The sequence below is a fragment of the Crinia signifera genome, chromosome 11 (assembly GCF_055691185.1).
Source record: "Crinia signifera chromosome 11, ASM5569118v1, whole genome shotgun sequence".
In the NCBI taxonomy this organism is placed as follows: domain Eukaryota; kingdom Metazoa; phylum Chordata; class Amphibia; order Anura; family Myobatrachidae; genus Crinia; species Crinia signifera.
This window is the reverse complement of record NC_139227.1, coordinates 115,496,040-115,516,596: the sequence shown is the minus strand read 5'-3', so window position 1 is coordinate 115,516,596 and position 20,557 is coordinate 115,496,040. Positions and strand designations below refer to the sequence as shown.

The following is a 20,557-nucleotide window of genomic DNA, read 5'->3' as shown; positions in this document are numbered from 1 at the left end:
GCCGACTGTGGGTGGGGTGGGGTGCACTAATCTCTGCACTATCCTCGCCCACCCACCCACCCTGCTGTGCACTATCCTCCAACACCCACCCACCCATGCACTATCCTCACCCACCCACCCTGCTGTGCACTATCCTCACCCACCTGTGCACTATCCTCACCCACCTACCCTGCTGTGTACTATCCTCACTCACCCTGCTGTGCACTATCCTCACCCACCCTGCTGTGCACTATCCTCACCCACCCACCCTGCTGTGCACTCTATCCTCACTCACCCACCCACCCTGCTGTGCACTATCACTCCCACCCTCCCTGCTCTGCACTATCATTTACTCACACCTTCCCGCCCTGCGAGCAAATTTCAGTCCCCCTTGGCAACGAGCAATTTCAGTCCCCCTTGGCATCGAGCATGAAGCCCATGGCATCGAGCATGAAGCCCCTGGCACCGAGCATGTAGGTAAGTGGCACTTATGTGTTAAATGTGTAATGGACATTACGATTTGTTAAATAGTGTGCGATGGGCATTGCGGTGTGTTAGTATGCGACGGGCATTGCGGTGTGTTAGTATGCGACGGGCATTACGGTGTGTTCTATAGTATGCAATTGGCATCATGTGTGGCCTTATGTGTAATTGTCATTATGGCATGTGGCTTTATGTGTAATTGGTATTACAAAGTTTGCTAAAATGTGCAATGGGCATTACGGTGTGTGGTATAATGTTGGGCCGTGCCCACTTTTCACGGAGCAGGAGCCTCACCTACTACAAATTGGGGGGGGGGGGGGCGCGAAACATGCCCTTGCTCCGGGCACCGTGGCACCTAGCTACACCACTGGATAATACATAAGTAATATAGGGGCGGGCGGGTGGCTGATAATAAATCAGTTATATAGCCTGGCGGGCGGGTGGGCAGCTGATTAATCAGTAATATAGCCGGGCGGGTGGCAGGGAAGATGTGCGCCCGCCAATGCTGCTTCTCTCACCCTCCCTTCCACAGTGACTGACACATCCAGGGGTTGTCATTTACCCCTGGATTCACACCCAAACAGGTTTATGTAATTATGTCTGATTATCATAATCAGACATAATCACATAAATCTGTTTGGGGGTGACACTTTCACTTTTTCCACTTTTTACGAGTAAATGACAACCCCTGGATTAATGTCAGTCCTGGTGTCTCTGGCCACATGTATATGCCGCTGCCCGGTGTATAATGCCCACGTGTATATGCCGCTGCCCTGTGTATAATGCCCATGCGTAAATGCCGCTGCCTTGTGTATAATGCCCACGCATATATGCCGCTGCCCTGTGTATAATGCCCATGCATATATGCCGCTGCCAGTGTGTATAGTGCCCGGGGGTAACATATAGCAATTTAGGGGGCGCCAAAATGAGATTATATCTTGCCCCCCCCAACCTAAAAACGTTCCAGCGCCTCTGATAAGGCCCACAGTCACTAAGTGGAACCTGTTTAGGTCGACAGTCAAAAGGTGGAAATTAGTTTTTCACGTCTTTTTCACGGTTCGGGAATGTATAGTAACCAGTGTGGAGGAATGTGTGGTGGTGATCTGGGCATGTGCTGAGTGAGGTGCAGCCAATCAATTATCAAGGAGCCAATGGATTATCATAGTGAGTTTTGCTTATACCTACCCGGCATTTGGATTCCTACTTTCATCAGGGATCCCTAAAAATAGAACCCAACTTGGTTCCCTCTGCTAATCGGGCTTAGAATGTGTCTGAGTACTTATTGCCAAAATTAGAATGATCTTTAAACATAAACATTTATATCTGCGAGCCATCCCGCGTAACTGCACAACCTGCGTGGGGCATTAACGATGGTTAATGGCTGAGTACAATGGACCTCACGCAGTGTATGACCACTTTTATATATGTTTTAAGACCACAAACCTCCTCATTCAGAAAGAAAGCCTTTTACAAAAAGATCTGTTTATGCGCAATGCACTTCCCTGCCCCTCCTCTGAACCCCCCTCCTCCTCTCTTCTCTGCTCCTCTGCAGCACTGCTGCCGCTGTCCAGGCCCAGTGACAGGGGGGACAAAGAAGGCAGCCGTCCCGGGCCCCAATGATATGAGGGGCCCCAATGCCAGCCCCCTCTCATCGGAACCCCCCGCCACTCATACGCCCGTTTCCATCGCTGCTCAGCCAACCACCCCCTTCCCCATTCAGATGTCTAGTTGCCGGTAAAAAGATCCCCGCTGTTTAGCCTATGGGTGGGGGTACAATGGAGGGGTACTGTGTACTCTTACTCGGGGGGGGGGGGGTAAAGATGTCTGCACTGCGGGCAGCCATTATAAGGCACATCTTGCCACCAATACTTCTGATTCCCTGCTGCCTGTGAATTAAAGGCAGCTTATAACTGAGTCCCAGACATAGCAGGGGACACATTGTGTAGCTAAAAGTGCCAGCATCGCTCACATTTGTTATATAAATTAAAATAAAAAAATTTGTGTAAAAAAAAAAGGGATATATTTCCTATATGAGGTAACTCTTGGAGGTCATTATGATGAATACAAATGTTTGCTTGGCAATTTTCACCCCTATTTTGACAACTTTACTTGACACTCAAAGGGTTAAGATGCATGCACCACACAGAACATGGTGCTTGTACGTTTCCCCTGTCACCCACTGTCTCTCACATGTAAACTTCTGCCTCCCCTTCCTTACACTGTCACCTTCTGCATAACTCTTCCTCTATCTGCCTCTGCCTCTCCTCCCCTCACACTGTCTCCCCCTGCCTCTCCCTATCACCCATGTGGCATATTGGGTTGGAGTGTATGGAGCCCAAATGATATTTTTGCACGTGGGCCAACTACTCTCCCTGCTGAAAGGGCTACGTCAGGCACTTACAGGAGGAGCGGAAGATAATGACAAGAACAAGGATTGATTTTTGCCTATTACATTGAATACCTGGAAATGATTATTCTGTCCTTAAATAAATACATTATATTTAATGTATGATGAACACTCCTGTCTTGTCTCACACAATATAAAACATTATACTGTAGATTATTAAAGACTTTAATACCACTTTTACACCAAAACTGCTGGGTCGCACCTGGGTTTTTGGACGCGACTCCAACCCGGATACGACTCGGTAGTTGTCCCCTTTTACACTGTTGTCCCCCGACATTATGCCAGGCGGGCGACCCGGTGAAGGCGGGCCCTGAGCCGGCGCTTGGAGATGAAATCATCTCCAAGCGCCAGGAAACGCAGCAGCCGGGATCCCCGCAACACCGACCGACAAACTGCTGTGCAGACAGCAGCGGAGCTGGGGAGGAGGTGAATTGATGCCTGTGTGCAGCATCCATTCACCTCACAGAAAGAAGCTGGGGGCGCACGGAGGCTGGGGGCAGCCCAACAGCTTTCTCGGACTGACCGCAGGACGCTGCGGTCCAGAGGTATGGGCTCCTCTACTGGTGGAAATGGGTCCCCGGGTCGGATGACCAGGGTTACCCATTTACATGGCCCCTGACCGGGAATTTTTTCCCACCCTATTTACACCAAGCCCCGCCCCGGAGTGGTGCAGAAATAATCCGGGTCAAGGCTCTGGTGTAAAAGAGCTTTGCTAGCCTCGCTTCCCCTCACCAGTTCCCCAGGCTTCATGGTGTTGGTGGCTAGTATGCTAATTAGGGCATCTAGAATGCTAATCAGCCTTACCAGCATGCTAATTATATCCACTAGTGTGAAGCAGTACCTAATACATGGATGCTGCTAGGAGCGCAGTAGCGCCCGTTGCCAGAGGCGTGGATGCGATAATACGAAAATGCTAATTTCAGCCTTTCCCTTGTGCAATAACCCACGCCTGTAATGCTCAAACCCTGGGCGGCCAATGTCTGTGCCCCGGCAATCAGCAGCACTGCATTATTGTGCGTAGACTCAGGGTAATGCTTGTGCAGTAAGAGATTATAGAATACATTGTGCATGCCCAATATCAAATCATCGCTGTCTGCACAAAGATTTGGCAAAAGAGACTCAAGACTTTCCTGTTTAGTCAAGCATTTCCATAATTCCTTTAAGTATAGTTTATCAAGAACTTTTCTGTACTTTATTGTTCCTGTACTGTATTACATTCATTGCATCTGTTAAGCGCCTTGAGTCCTATTGGAGAAAGAGCGCTATATACATAAAATGATTATTATTATTGCATGCACCTCTGAATCAGCCTGAGTGTGCTCTATGCATAGTTCTTCCATGTGAGCTGTGGAGATGGAGGAGTTTTATTTTTAGGCTTTGATAGGTATTTAACAATTGAACGCCAGAACTGAGACGTCTTCCTAATAGGCTGACTTACAAAAAGTGTAACACTAAGGACCTGTCATTGTAAGAAGTACAATTATAGTACTTACAACGAGCAGTGTATGACAATGACTCCTTGTTTCAATGACTCACCAAATTACTCTCTAGCCATGCGATGACATAGGATGCTGTTGCGTTGGGGATTTGGTTACGTAATGCTTCTCTTTCGTCAGGGTCCTCCACCATTTCCAGGGAGATTTTCAACTCTTCTACCAAATGTAAAATTGTTATAGTTCCAAAGTATTCTGATGGAACTGGTGATCCCACTTCGTAGACTCCATTGGCAAGCTCTGTGACGGCCTTTGTACCTGACAGCAACAAAAAGATCAAAATGTTGGGTCTATTACACAGATTATTAATATTATCATCCTCCTTTATTTATATAGCGCCACAAGGGATCTGCAGCGCCCAAAACAAATATGCCACAAAAAAAAAAAACAGGGCCAGATGTAACAAGCTTCAAAAACTGATCAAGTCGAGAGTGATAAACAGCCAGCCAATCAGCTCCTACCTGTCATTTTTCAAACCCAGCCTGTAACATGGAAGTTAGAAGCTGATTGGCTGGTCGTTTATCACTCTCCATTTTATCACTTCTTGAAGCTTGATACATCTGGGCCACAGTGACTCACAGTTCAAGACACTATAGGACAAGTACAGGGTACATAACCTGAGGAATTTGATGCCATCGAAGGCAGTATGGGGTAGAAGAATATTGTCTAAATAAAAGTAGGAAAAGCACATAATGGAAGGGGGCTCCTGAGAGTTTACATTCCAGTGGGGATGGGCAGGAATTTTTATACAGAATGGCCTCCTTTGCACCAAAACGTTCACTAAGCCCACAGATTCGGGCACATATATTGAAAACACCAGTTGCCATCATAGCAACTGGCTGAACTCGATTCCAGGAGGACAACTCAAAAGAGTTAAAAGGAACTGTAGTGGAGAGGAAATGTACAAAATACAGGCTAATCAAATGGAAATTAAGTTTAAAAACAGTGGATACAATGATAAAATTATAAGGAATGCTAGAAACACAGTTGACAAAATAGAACGTAAGACCCTGCTTGAAACATATAAACAACAATAAAACAGAATGGGCATTCATCACGAATTTCTCTGCACAACATAAATACATAGAACAGTCCTTTAAACGGCACTGGGAAATCCTGTTTAGGGACCCAATTATTGGTGAAATAATCCCTAAAAAAACGCAATTTATATATAAAAGGGCCCCCAACCTTAGGACAAAACTAGTTCGAAGTGCTCTTCCACCAAAAGTCAGAGAAGGGAGCATCCTTACTAAAGGGTTCCACAGATGTGGGTCATGCCTTGGGTGTAGGGAAATTAAAGGTGACGGTTCCAAAAAGACAGATGAAATTGTCATTAATGGGAACAAATATACCATTAAAGATTTCCTAAACTTGTAATACCAAGAATGTGGTATACATGATCGAATGCAAGTGCAATTTAGTATACATTGGACGCACTACAAGGCCTTTTAAAGTTAGAATTGGGGAGCACGTACGTAACACATACTTTATCGCAACATTTTAAAGAAGTTCACAATAAATCGGTCGACTGCATTAAAAGATTTATGGCCATTAAAAGTGTTAAAATAAATAATAGAAAGCGCAATCTTAACACTATCCTAGCCAAAACAGAGCTGCGCTGCATACTGTATATGATTTCGTCACTCTTAAACCTCACGAGCTAAATGCTGACTTCGAAATCAAATGGTTTCTATAATTCCACTTCTGCACTTTATTTTTTGTAACTTTATCTTGAAAATGTTTTTAACCTTTCATCTGCCACCGTTCTATCCTTTATCACACATTCTTGGTAGAAATCTATTTTGTATTATACATGAACTGTGATGAATTGCTATTTTGGTACTCTTTACCTAGCACGGCGCCCATCGCGGGCATCGCGGGTACATTTATGTCTGCCCGCGACGCGACCGACGCGATGACCGCGATTTCCCATTGAAAACCATGTTAAACATGGAAATCGTGTCGGTCGCGTCGCGGCCGGCCATAAATGTGCACACGATGGCCGCGACGCGATGCCCACGATTTGCCATAGGAATCAATGTCAACCCGAAGCGTGGCGAGCGCAGCGAGCCCGCGAGGGGCGGCGGTACGCGTCCTCCGACCTTTTCATACCCCCACTATCCACATCGGCGTGGAGTTGAGAATAGAATAGTGTGGCGAGCGCAGCGAGCCACCGAGCCCGAAGCGTGGCGAGCGCAGCGAGCCCCGCGAGGGGCCGCGGATACCTTCACAGGTAAACGCGTCCCCTCGCGGGCTTCACAGGTGTCCGCGTCGCCACGGACACCTGTGAAGCCCGCGAGGGGACGCGTATAGCTGTGAAGGTATCCGCGTGCGCTCGCCACGCTTCGGGCTCGGTGGCTCGCCACACTATTCTATTCTCAACTCCACGCCGACGTGGATAGTGGAGGTATGAAAAGGTCGGAGGACGCGTACCGCCGCCGCTCGCCACGCTTCGGGTTGACGTTGATCGTGGGGTGGCGTAAACAATTGGGGGGGCCATTTCATAGTTCAGGGTAAGTATTTGGGCTCTAAGGGCCATTTAACATTGTTTCCTATGGTAAAATCGGGTCCATTGAGCCATTTAACATTAAAATCGTGTCCATCGGGCCTTTTAACATTGATTCCTATGGCAAATCGTGGGCATCGCGTCGCGGCCATCGTGTGCACATTTATGGCCGGCCGCGACGCGACCGACACGATTTCCATGTTTAACATGGTTTTCAATGGGAAATCGTGGACATCGCGTCGCGTGCGGGCATCTTTAGCCCGCATACGACGCGACCGACACGATTTTTTACCTCACGATGCCCACGATCAAGATCGTGGGCGCCGTGCTAGGTAAAGAGTACCACTATTTTTATATTTCTTTTTATATTTATATATCAATATTGGTTTTAAGCATAATTTATCCCTCCATGCCTCTTTTTAGATCAAAAGGACTGTAATGGGCAGTGTGGCGGAATCTATACACGTTAGAATATGCTTAAGATATCTCCGTATCATTGCGGAGATGAAAACAGGAAGTAAAGCCATATGGAACGCATGATGCGTTCCAAACACCGGAACTGACGCGACGGGATGAGACCAACCCGGAAGTAAGCGGCTGAGCGGACGGAGGAGGCGAACGCCCGCTTTTGCCGCGAAACTCCGGATTAACAGCACTATAAATAAAGGAAAGAAGTCCTGCCACATTGCACAAGCCTTGAGAAAGACCCGTTTGTTTAAGGGTCGAAACGCGTTGGCGGAGTACTGTTGGCAGCATCCCAGACTGAGCAGGACGTGAGGAATGACCAGAGGCAGTGTTTGATCTCCTGACCTGTTACCCGGGACCGGACTGGTGAATATTTGACTGAGCGCTTTGAACTGATTAACACTGATCCACCTCTTGGTAATTTGTACCTATACTCCCTGCAAGCCTGGATTTAATTTTCATTATTTTACTGGATTTTACTGTATTTTATGATTGTTTTTGTGCATTGTATATGTAATAGAATAGGCTTCACTATTATAAGCCCTTTTCTTTTTACATGTACTGGAGCACTATACCCTTCAGAGGAATACGTTGGTTGTTGATGGAACATCATTATATGGAAGTATAAGTTTATGGTCCTTTTCAACTGCACACTTTATTATACCCACTGACTCTGGGTTCACTGGGCGCCGTTTGGAATTGGTATACCCCTTTTTTCCACTATTGTATTACTTGAAGGATTTGGGATTTCTCCTTCCTTACCTACTCCTGTGGCGACCTCTAGCGCAGAACCTTAGAGTTTAACACTTGCATTTGTTTCTAAGGAAGACAGGAGTGACACAGATGGGGAAGATGTGAGCACGGAGCAGAGGGTTACGTTGAGGGTTGGATGGGTTTGGTGAAGAAATGGGTCTTAAGAGTCTTATGGGGAGAGGTAGAGAATTCTATGGAAACAGAGAAGCACATACAAAATCTTAGAGGAAGGAGGTACAGTAGGAAGTAGGCCGGAGTGGTGGCAGAATGAAGAGAACAGGCAGCAATGTAAAGGGAGATAAGGTCAGAGATGTTGATGGGAGTGGGTGAGAGCTTTGTATGTGATTGTGAATTAAGGGGGAGATTTAGCACGGGACACATATGCGACCCCCCCCCCCTGCAAAGGGGGAGGTGCAGGGCAGCCAAGGACTGTGCCTGCAAGTCGGGCTGCATCAGGCAGCACAATACAACGATTTTGCATGATTTCATTCCATTACGACCTTTGGGGCCGATATATCGTTTGTAAAGTGGAAAATCTTATGTGTTTTCCATCCGATCCGATGTGCGGTCCCGTGAGTGTCGGAAAGGAGCCCCTAGATCACTCGTACTGCACCATTGAGTGTTCAGAATCGGATGGAATAAGGAGTGCTTTTTTATGCATGCAATATATATATGGAAGTTTGACTGACATTTCCAGTCCCTCTAGCCCTCTAATCGAGCCCATCGGATATATCTTATGGTACAACTGTATACTATAAGATATATCTTGGCTTGATCAATAATAAGAGAAATATCTAATCCAAAATTGACACCAAAGTAACAAAAATCGGAGTGGCAGTTCAGGGGAAATTCCAGGTACTTATATGTTAGTTGGGCGCCCACTATAGTTAGTACGCTCATACCCCCACTGATTTTATATAGTGTGGCGAGCGCAGCGAGCCACCGAGCCCGAAGCGTGGCGAGGGTAGCGAGCCCCGCGGAAAACTAAGCAAATAGCTTAGTGGGCGCCCAACTAACATATAAGTACCAAATTCCATCCAACTACAGTGTCAGATATATCATTGTAGTATATTGGGCCCTTTAAGGTGCCCACACACTAGAACTTTTTTTGCCAATTTCCAACCGATCAGACAATATCGATTGGATACGCGCTCTCGCGGATCTTTTGCTAAATCTGATCTTACTTGCTGCATGAAAGATCAGAAGATTTAGCAAAAGATCCATAGTTCCTATCCACACGGGATATTAAGAGAAATCTTTGAGATGTGCGCTGGCCTGAAATCTTTTGTCCAGGACGGACAATAGATTTCAAGGCTAATTTATGCGCACATCTTAAGATCGCAGGTGGGCACCTTTAGACTTACTCAGACTGCAGTCGCAGGGGGACACTGTGACCGATGGGCTTGATGTTCCTCTTAACCTGCAATCGCATCACAGTTTAATGCGATCCCAAATGCAGCCAGGAGACGGTATGCATCACCTCTTGAGGATAGCATCTGCCAAGCTGCTGTGAGCATCTTATCACTTGCGATCCTGTAGGACCAATAATATATGGAAAAGGGCAGGTAAAGCAGCGTCAGACCAAACCGCCATACATTGTTCCTACAACTAGGTCTAGCATGTCCATCCTCCTGTTCTATGCACAATCAATGAAATAAAGTGTTTGGGTCAAAAGTCCCTTTAATCAGAGAACTGATGTGGTTGCAGGTTGCAGAGCTCCTGTCGGTAATGAAGCTGTGGACAATGTAATATCGGCACGTCAGGAGAAGACTGAGCACATCACTCCATTCCCTTTGCATTGTCTGTTATGCATATTTTTTGCTATGTCTTCTGAAAAATGTCTATTATCTCTACGCTCACCACTAGGTGTCCCCACAGCACCGGAGGAAGCCGCCGCAAAAATGCACAGTCTGGGAAAGACTTTTTAACCAGTTTGTTCTTACTTCATGTCGGCATAGAGAATATAATAGTATGGCAAGTGTAGCGAAGCACCGATACTGAAGCATGGGGAGTGAGGCAAGCCATGCGAGGGTAACCTTTAAACAAATTTGGGGTCTATGTCGACAACTCATGTTGACCTTTTCATGTGTCTACCTTCTCTATGTCGATATTTGACCCTGTCAACCTTCCCCGTGCTGACATATTGACAGTGTCAACTTATTGCATGTATTTTTTTGGGTTACACCGACAGACTGTCTATCTAGACTGCAGGCATGTCCAAACTGTGGCCCTCCAGCTGTTGTGAAACTACACATCCCAGCATGCCTTGCCTTAGTTTTAGCATACCCTAATAGCAAAACTCTGGCAAGGCATGATGGGACTTGTAGTTTTTACAACAGCTGGAGGGCCATCATTTGGACATGCCTGGTCTAGACACGGTCTATCTAATAATCCACACCCGATCTCCAGGGACCTCTGATGAGCTGACTACTGCGTTGAGCAGTGCTGCTTATATATGTCCTATGGGGTATCGGTCATATGGTTGACCTGCCGACCTTAGCCATGTTGATGTATTAGAAGTGTGGACCTTCAGTTTATCAACCTCAGTGGTGTACGGATAGTGCTGCAGACCCTGCGGTGGTGGGGAGGTGCTGGGTAAGTGTGGGCGCCGGCGGTCTGCGGGGCTATTGTTACACTGCTGCCTGCCGGAACCTGCCTTATCCCGCCGCGTCAGTGGTCGGGACTACTAGTCTGCGTCCTGACGCTCCTCCTGGCTCCTTATGAAGAATGTCCCTCACAAAATGGCCGCCCCCTTACAGCAGACAGTTTTTGAGGATCTAGAGGAGGCGGTGTCAGCCTCCTCTAGCAGCCTTAAAAACGGTCTGCTATTTGGGGCAGCCATTTTGTGAGGGAAATTCTTCATAAGGAGCCAGGAGGAGCGTCAGGACACAGAGTAGTAGATCTGCGGGTCCCAGCCACAGACGTGGAGGGGGTCTTAACTAATCTGGAGGGGAAAGGGGGTGGCAAAATTTTCAGGTGGGGGTGCAAAATTTGTTGTTACGCCACTGGTAAACCCATACCTCCCAACATTTGTAATCTTGAAAACGGGACAACTGCGGAATGATGCATCCTCAGACCACACCCCCATTTTACTCCCTTCTACAATGCTGTCACCCTTCTGCAACAGTGTCTATTCCCTTCACGCTGGGGGGGCCTCCCAACTGCCTCCCCCAACATGGGACACTGGGGGGCACCGGGTGGGGGATGGGACCCCACCAAAATACCAGGACGGTCCTGCGAAAAACAGGACAGTTGGGCGGTATAGTCAACCTGATGACCGTATCCCGGTTCTGTGCTCTGACATTTCACTAGAGCGTTAGTCAGAGATTACAGGTCACAACCAGACCGTCAGATTGTGTCTGCTCTCCCTGTGCACTGCACATCCAGGAACAGATCACTCACCTCTCATAATTGTACAGGCCGTGCTAGAAAATGACAAACGCAAACTGTCGCTATGAGCAACTTGTCCAATTTTACTTTTTTTTTTTTTAAGGATTTATAAATGTCCCCCATTGTTTTTGAATGGCTCGACTTGCCCAAGTGAATGAATAATAAAGTTGTGGAGCCGACAGTGACCCACAATACAATGCGGCACCTAGTGTACAGTTTCAGGTGTCAGTATATAACATTTTATAGGTGGCTGCTAACTGTCCATTTATTGCTACAATGGTCAGGATAAGCCAGTTACTAACATCTAATACTAATACCCAAGAAAGAAACGAGAGACTTCAGCAGTAGCATAAACGCAGCCGCGGGCGACGCCAGCCCCGTCACATCCACTCAGCATCTTGGCACAATACAAATTATTTTGATTATGCAATTTGACGTGACGGATCCACAGTAACATGTGAGAAAGGAGAAGGAATGTGCAAACATTCATCAGACGATTTTGGGTCTGATTCAGATTCGCCCGAGCAGGCATCAACGCTCCTGCGTCTGCAGGGGAACGCCCAACATTTTCATGGACAGACCAATAAAAGGCTGGGCGTTCTCCTGCCTCCGCCGCATGGCCACCACCATTCAGCGGACGGCCCAGCAAATGTGTAAGTCGCCCAATCTGTTCTCTTCTAGGGTCTGTGCATTCGCATAAGGGAACGGCCCCTTTGTTATGTAGGGGGCCCTGAAACCTATTATTCTAATGCTGTGATCCCCTCACTTTAAGGTTGCCATCAGTGCAGTTGCCATTGATGGTTGCCATCAATGGTGATACTGCAACCAACCATCAATAATAACAAAGTATGTGATGGATGACCATTGACAGTTTACCTATCAATGGTCATCCATTTTCTTTCACTGACTGTCCGTGGGCCAATCAGAATGTGGGGGCGGGGCTTCAGGGTTGTCAGGGGCGAAGCTATACTTTGTGTCCCAGCACCTTGAAAAAAAACATCAAAAAAAAACAAACATTTATGGTACTTATGTAGTATCTGGGCACCCGATTTTGTGATTGTATGCCGTACCTTAAGGCATACAATCAGATGCGATTTGACGCAAAATCGCATCGAATCGCATGCGATGCGATTCGATGCGATTTTGCATAGGATTCAATGTTAACAATCAGGGCTGACTACACGTTCCCCTGATCCCTGATCAGAGTTGCCATCAGGGGGAACTTTGTACAGGGCCTGAGCCATCTACAGGGCCTGCTGGCATTGGTGATTCTGTACACAAAGTGTTTTTATTTACAGGCAGTCACAGCAAATCAGAAGCAGTTTGCACCCAGGATCATCAGTGCCCGCAGTACATGTGCGGTACCAGGTGAGGACACAATCTCTGGGAGGGAGATGCCAGGAGAGGAGAAGCAGATGGGTGTAGACAGAGTCAGGCTAATTGAATCATTAGGCCCCGCCCTCTCCTGTATACCTACATTCTGGACACTTCACAAGGAAGTGGGTAGAATTTGGGAGGGGTTTGCACTTTTCTGGGGTGCGACTACCTGAAAAATTATGTGTCTCCCACAGGGACTGGGAGAGTGGGCAAGTACAATGTACTTCCTTTTCTACCCTCTCTGTGTGCCCCTGGCCACTTGTGCCACTGCTGCCCTCTGTCCTCCATGTTTGCCACTTCCCACCCTGTACTTCTGTATCCCCCCGGCCTTATGTGTACCTCAGATTGCCTGCTTAGGAGGTCCCGCATGTTTAATTTGTATTGGGCCCCACAAATTCTAGTGGTGGCCCTGCAATGGGGCTCAATCTGACTTGATTGAGGCTGTCACTAGAGACAATGCAGCACTGTCCTGTGTGGGTGTTATATGCTGGGCGGACAACAGTCGGGAATCCGAGAGTCAGTATACCTACAGCGGAATCCGGACTACCGGTACTATGAGAGGGGGGCGAGCGCAAAGGTTCTATTCTCCCTCTATGGGGGTTGTAGACCCTTACGAGTGAGAATAGACCCTGTAAATCGGGGGGGGGGGGGGGGGGGGGGTGTGCCAGATGGGGTCCCGTCAGTGGGGATCCTGACAGTCATTTACCGGACATCGGGATCCCGACAGTCAAAACCCCGACACACGGGTGCCCGACGGCCACTGGTTATTCTCCCTCATGGGAATCCATGACCCCCATAGAGGGAGAATAGAATAGGTAGCGAGCCACTGTTCCCGCAAGGGGCTTTGTTGCGCTCACCATGCTGTCTGGGTCCGGCCAGTCGGGATCCCGACATCGGGATAATGACTAGGGATCCCAACTGTCGGAACCCTATACCACAGCCAAATCGGGATCCCGACTGATGGGAGGTCATCCGGCACCCGCCCTGCTCCATTAAGGTGCCGGGTCAATTGTTCAAGCTAAACATGATATATATTACATATACATATAATGTATGCAGTGTCTGGCTGGCAGATCCCTAGAACCCTTCCCTGGACAAGATAAAAGTTCATGTACCTACAGTAGGTTCTAGCTCTGTGATTTCCCAGCACTTGTTTGCTCACTGATGTACTGTAAATGGTTATTGAAGGAACTAGGTTAGGCAGGCATGTGAAGGTTATACAACAAATGACTTCTGGTTAATTTTTAAGTTTTCCTAGAACAACACAGACCATGCTGATTTGGGACCATTTGTTTAAAGGACCGCCAAATCTAGATTACAAAGAGACTCGTGTACAAATGCACGTGTAAATATTCCGCAGCCATCGGTACAAAGATAAGGTTGTGATTAAGGAAAGAGCTGTGTTGTCACTGGCGCGGCCTTTCCTCAGCCTGAAATGTCTGATCATCTAGAATACTGTTATATAGCTACAGTGCCAATGTTCATGCACCGTGAAATATCTCATGTTCATTCATGGTAATGAAACGTTACATCCAGAGCTATGAAAGTGACTCATTCAATCTTCGTGTTAGTATTCTATGTTTGGAGGCCCTTTAATGTGCACTAGAAGTAATGCCACATAAGGAGCTTCAGTTTATGATTAATTAACTTGATGCAGACATAGGCCCTTATTCTGATTGACGCGGACTTTACCGCATTCTTACGGATCGCGTCTTTTCGGCGTCTGCGCATGCGTGGAGTACGCAACGCGCATGTTCCACGCCTTGACTCCGTACCAGTTCGGCCAAATCCCGTACAAAACTGTTCCCCGCAATCAGTCGGGAAATATGGGTGTATTATGGGCGTCATGCGGAATGTCACATGGGCGTAGTTTCAAAGTGGGCAAAACGGGGCGGAAACATGGGCGGACACGGGGGAGTACACTTATGTTGGGGGGCGTACATTCGGATAGCACTCCGAATGCACGCGATCAAAAGGGGAAGAAATGTGCGGTGTCCACAAGTGTACTATTGCTTTGCGGACACCACTCGTTCATGCGGTAGGCGAACGTACGCCTAATGACTACAAGCATTAACACCTGAACCCAATAGAATCTACTCCTTTACTCATTACTCACTAATAGGCCGCTTGTCAGTGCTTTAGTCAGTGCAGGACATCCGAGATCTGCTGCTTTAATTTAGTATTTTATATATTTTTTTTTCTATGTTAATGGTGTTTTTAAATAAATTCTTTATGCAAGTTCACAGTTGTTGGTTTTATTTGCACTTGAAACAGTATATGTGTAGATTGTTTATAATCTTTTACACAGGGTGTAATACAAACCATTGCACTTACATTGCTGTAACGGTTAATGTGTGCAATGCATGTGTTATGCTGGGTACACACCAGGACGACTAGGGCACGATTCTGTCAATTTAGATCCAATTCCGACCGGTTGTATGCAGATTGTATGTACTATCGTGTGTTTTTGACATTTATTTGATCCGATTCCGATCAAATGCGCGTTCACGCCGCTCGTTTGGTCGCATCTTTGGTCCTACGTGCTGCAGGTAGGATCTGTCAATCCCAGGCCGACCGACCGTCAATCGTATGCAGATCGTGAGTGTTTTTTGCCGCCTCCGTCGTCCGTCCGTCGGTGCGTCCGTCGTTTGATCCAGCCTATTTGAGTGGCATTTCCTAAACACTCCCCCGGCGCCATGTTTTTCCACATAGCAAACAGCGCTGGCGCAGCAGTTGGACTCTCCTTCTTGTCTCATCTCCCAGAACAACAACCTGGTATGTTTGCACTCCCAATGCTCTTCTATGCATGCCCACTGTTGCCACCAATGTATATAGTGTGTATAAAGCACTGGTTTGGCAACCGTGCACCCGACCATGTCACTGTTTTTTTTGGGTGGGCCCCATGTCTGTGTGTATACATATAACCAATGTCCACCATTGCAGTATTCAAAGCACTCCTCTCTGCTAGGCCCCATTCACCTGTGTGTGTGTGTTTGTGTATATATAGATATATATACATAAACCATTGTCCACCATTGCAGTATTCCAAGCACTCCTCTCTGCTAGGCCCCATTCACCTGTGTGTGTGTGTTTGTGTATATATAGATATATATACATAAACCATTGTCCACCATTGCAGTATTCCAAGCACTCCTCTCTGCTAGGCCCCATTCACCTGTGTGTGTGTGTTTGTGTATATATAGATATATATACATAAACCATTGTCCACCATTGCAGTATTCCAAGCACTCCTCTCTGCTAGGCCCCATTCACCTGTGTGTGTGTGTTTGTGTATATATAGATATATATACATAAACCATTGTCCACCATTGCAGTATTCCAAGCACTCCTCTCTGCTAGGCCCCATTCACCTGTGTGTGTGTGTTTGTGTATATATAGATATATATACATAAACCATTGTCCACCATTGCAGTATTCCAAGCACTCCTCTCTGCTAGGCCCCATTCACCTGTGTGTGTGTGTTTGTGTATATATAGATATATATACATAAACCATTGTCCACCATTGCAGTATTCCAAGCACTCCTCTCTGCTAGGCCCCATTCACCTGTGTGTGTGAATAGCAATCTGCACAATAAAATGTATAGTGGTTTTCATAAAAGTTTATTAACATTTTAAATACTTAAAACATAAGAACTAGGTAAACTGGTAACTATAACTATAAAAATTTAAATATGAAACAAAACATGGGTATAACTATAACAACTAAAATGGTTTTATCTTTTTACAGTCCCAATGTCCAACGCAAAGGAACAAGAGTTTTTGGAAGGGTTTATTGAAAAATATCGTACACACGAATGCCTGTGGAGAACCAAATCCAAGGAGTATTCAAACAAAATGAAAAGAAACCAAGCCTTGGAGGAGTTGGCACGCTACAGTCTTCCATTTCACCCAGAGGCCAATGTTGAATGGGTGAGGAAACGCATCCAGAATATGCGCACGGTGTTCTTAAAGGAACACAAGAAGATGGAGGCTGCAAAGAAGTCTGGTGCTGGAGTCGACGAGATGTATCAAACATCGCTCTGGTACTATGACCGGTTGACATTCACCCTCAGCCAGGAGTCGATGAGGACAGGAGTAGTCCTTATGGTCGAACAGGAAAACCAAGAAGTCGCGGCGCAGGAGGAGGAGGAGAATTCGCAGTCTGCATCGGTGAGTCTATTTTTTTGGCTATCTAATTGATTCCTCCTGCCAATCCACAGCGCCCTCCCCATTAAAGTAGGCCATGTACTCTTCCCTCACCTGTTTGGCTCGTGCACTCCCTGTGTAGCGTTGTGTTGGGGTTTGCAAGGAGGATATCTGCACTACCTCCTCTGGCAGTTCTTGGTCTTCTTGGAGTGCTGTGCCTGTAGCCCTTTGCTGTGTGGCTTTTCTGCGGAGCAAATTGTGCAGGACACAGCACGCCGTGACAACCCAGTCAATTTTGTCCACCCTCAGGTTAATGGCAGTGTGAAAAATGCGAAACCGGCTTGCCAGGATGCCAAAAGCATTTTCCACAACACGCCGTGCCCTGGATAGCCTGTAGTTAAAGATCCTTTTGTCATGGTTCAGGCCCCTTTGCGCATATGGCTTCATGACATGCTCGTGCAGGCCAAAAGCCTCGTCAGCCACAAAAACAAAGTTAAGCCCCTGTTTAGTTTCCTGGACAGACGGCAAGTGAAGGGTGTTCGCTATGAGCCTTTCGTAGAACTTTGTGTCCTTGAAAGTGCCACCATCCGATGCACGGCCATTCCTTCCTACATCCAGGAAGATAAACTCATAGTTGGCATTCACCACAGCCATTAGTACAATGCTAAAATAGCCCTTGTAATTAAAATAGTAGGAACCACTATTGATAGGCTGGGCTATGCGGACATGTTTGCCATCAATGGCTCCACCGCAATTTGGGAAGTTCCATCGCTGTTCAAACTCCTCTGCGATGACTTTCCATTCATTCACGCTGGTAGGGAACTGAAATTAGAAGTAAATAGAATTGATTAGTAAACATGTTCAATTTTTTTACAGCTTGGTGACTACCCACCTGCAACCCCAGACCTATCTGTCCTATCTGATAATGCATGCACATCTAACGAAGTTCCTACTCCGGCACGCACTCCGCCACCCACCCTGGAACCCACTCCACCACTCCCCCGTGCCAAAAAAATGCGTGGCAAAGGAAAAAAAGGAGAAGCAGCGGCACATGAAGAATTTATGATGCGGGCACATCAAGTCCTGCAAAGAAACCCGGACAAACATGACAACTACTTCACTTATGTGGCAGAGTGTGTTCGCAACATGGCTCCTGACCAGCAACTTACTTTTGAAAAGTTATGCATGGAGTTGGTGTATAATGGCAGTTTAGGGTATCTCAACAGTGGCACTAAAATAGTTGGCATTGGTAGTGCACCAGACACACCACTGTCATTAGAATCACCAGTGCCTACTCCGCCTGCCACCGTAGCAGGCCAGTCGAGCACAATTCCAACACATACCCAGTCAACACCTACACAGCCTTCTCAACCCCCCCAGTACCGTCAATTCTACAGTTCTTTACTGATAGAAGATCCAGAGTGTCCTGTTTTTGAGGATCTGTCTTAAAAAATAGGCTACTTTATCATTTACCATCGACATGGTCTCAGCTGCAGGTATGTGATGGCCACTGCTCACATGGCGTATGGCGCACATCAATGGGGCCGGGACCATTGCATCTGCGCCATGCGCCATGTGGGCCGCAGCCTTTACATATCTGCAGCAGACATCCTCTGCCACACAAGGGCCACAGTGTGTATTTTTGTTTATTTATATGCTGCTACCTGTACCTGCATTACCAGAGGGAGAACAGGATTCTCCTCAATCTGGATAGCAAACTCCATTTATTGCCCTTTTGTCTTTACCAATAGTATGGGGTACTGTGCGGCAGACATGGTCTCGGCTGCAGGTATGTGATGGCCACTGCTCACATGGCGTATGGCGCACATCAATGGGGCGGGGGCCATTGCATCTGCGCCATGCGCCATGTGGGCCGCAGCCTTTACATATCTGCAGCAGACATCCTCTGCCGCACAGTACCTTATCCCTACTGTTGTAAGGGCATGTTCCAGAAGTTACCAGAGTGTCTTTTGTCTTGGTTTTCTACATATATGCTGCTACCTGTACCTGCATTACCAGAGGGAGAACAGGATTCTCCTCAATCTGGATAGCAAACTCCATTTATTGCCCTTTTTTCTTTGCCAATAGTATGGGGTACTGTGCCGAAGACATGGTCTCAGCTGCAGGTATGTGATGGCCACTGCTCACATGGTGTATGGCGCACATCAATGGGGCGGGGGCCATTGCATCTGCGCCATGCGCCATGTGGGCCGCAGCCTTTACATATCTGCAGCAGACATCCTCTGCCACACAGTACCTTATCCCTACTGTTGTAAGTGCCTGTTCCAGAAGTTACCAGAGTGTGTTTTTTGTTTTTTTATATGCTGCTACCTGTACCTGCATTACCAGAGGGAGAACAGGATTCTCCTCAATCTGGATAGCAAACTCCATTTATTGCCCTTTTGTCTTTACCAATAGTATGGGGTACTGTGCGGCAGACATGGTCTCAGCTGCAGGTATGTGATGGCCACTGCTCACATGGCGTATGGCGCACATCAATGTGGCCGGGACCATTGCATCTGCGCCATGCGCCATGTGGGCCGCAGCCTTTACTTATCTGCGGCAGACATCCTCTGCCACACAGTAGCCCGTACTTATTGGGAAAGTTTAAACTGGGTCATACATACTTAAATCTTTATATATAGTGTGTGTTTTTGTACAATATCTTTTATATATGGTATTATAATATATTTTTGTTGACACAATCTATTTACTATTTTACATGTTTTAACCATGAAAGGCCTAAAAAACCTGTTTCTGTCCTAGGCCTAAATTATAAATAAAAATATTTTGTTTGCACAATAAAGTGTACAGTGTATATTTCATCCTTACCTTGCAATACTGGTACTGCAGCACCTTCACAATGGCTTTGCAGGTCTCCGGGATGATGAGGCCCAAAGCTTGCGGGGAGATGAGGGATCCAAACTTTAGGTCAGCAAGAGACCGTCCTGTCGCCAGAAACCTCAGGGTGACCACCAGCCGTTCCTCAGCAGGGATAGCCATGCGATACTTGGTATCCTGCTTCTCGATGTGGGGAGTCACCAGACGCAGCAATTCCTGGAATGTGGCATCATCCATCCTCAAGAAGTTACGGAAATCGTCTGGGTTATTCTCCCTGATGTCCCTGAGCAGTGGCATGTGCGAACGAGTCTGACGCTGAAGTAGCCACTGCTTTGTCCAGCATGATCTTTCTCTCCTGCGCTGGGCTCTCTGACGCCTGAGCTTCAAAACTGCATAATAGAGCAGGTACTGTTGCTGGTGACTACCCATCACTGCATTCTCCATAGTGCAGGGTTAAAAGACACTTTGTAATGGCAGGCAAAACAAAGTAATGTGTAAATAGCTATGTCCAGCGTTCAGCAGGTATAAACCAAGCCTCACTAGTAACAAAGCAGAAATACACTGGTTTAAAATGGCTGCTGCTATTCCTATCCCCCTCTGCTAGTCCTCCCCCTCTGCTAGTCCAGCCCCTTCATTCAAATTTCAAAGGCCCATCTGACGACGGTCGCATGTGTTCTTGCAAAAAAAACAAAAACCAGCGATCCGACCGTCTTAA

General features: G+C 47.0%; 1 protein-coding gene across 6 annotated transcripts in view; it reads right to left on the bottom strand.

Moving 5' to 3' along the window:
• Positions 1-20,557, bottom strand: part of PPFIBP2 (PPFIB scaffold protein 2) — a 172,549-nt gene that overhangs the window by 137,434 nt on the left and 14,558 nt on the right. For all 6 annotated transcript variants that reach the window (XM_083164330.1, XM_083164335.1, XM_083164327.1 and 3 more), the window contains exon 3: positions 4,406-4,620. In XM_083164330.1, coding sequence (XP_083020456.1) covers positions 4,406-4,620 — 215 coding nt within the window. The remainder of the gene's footprint in view (positions 1-4,405; positions 4,621-20,557) is intronic.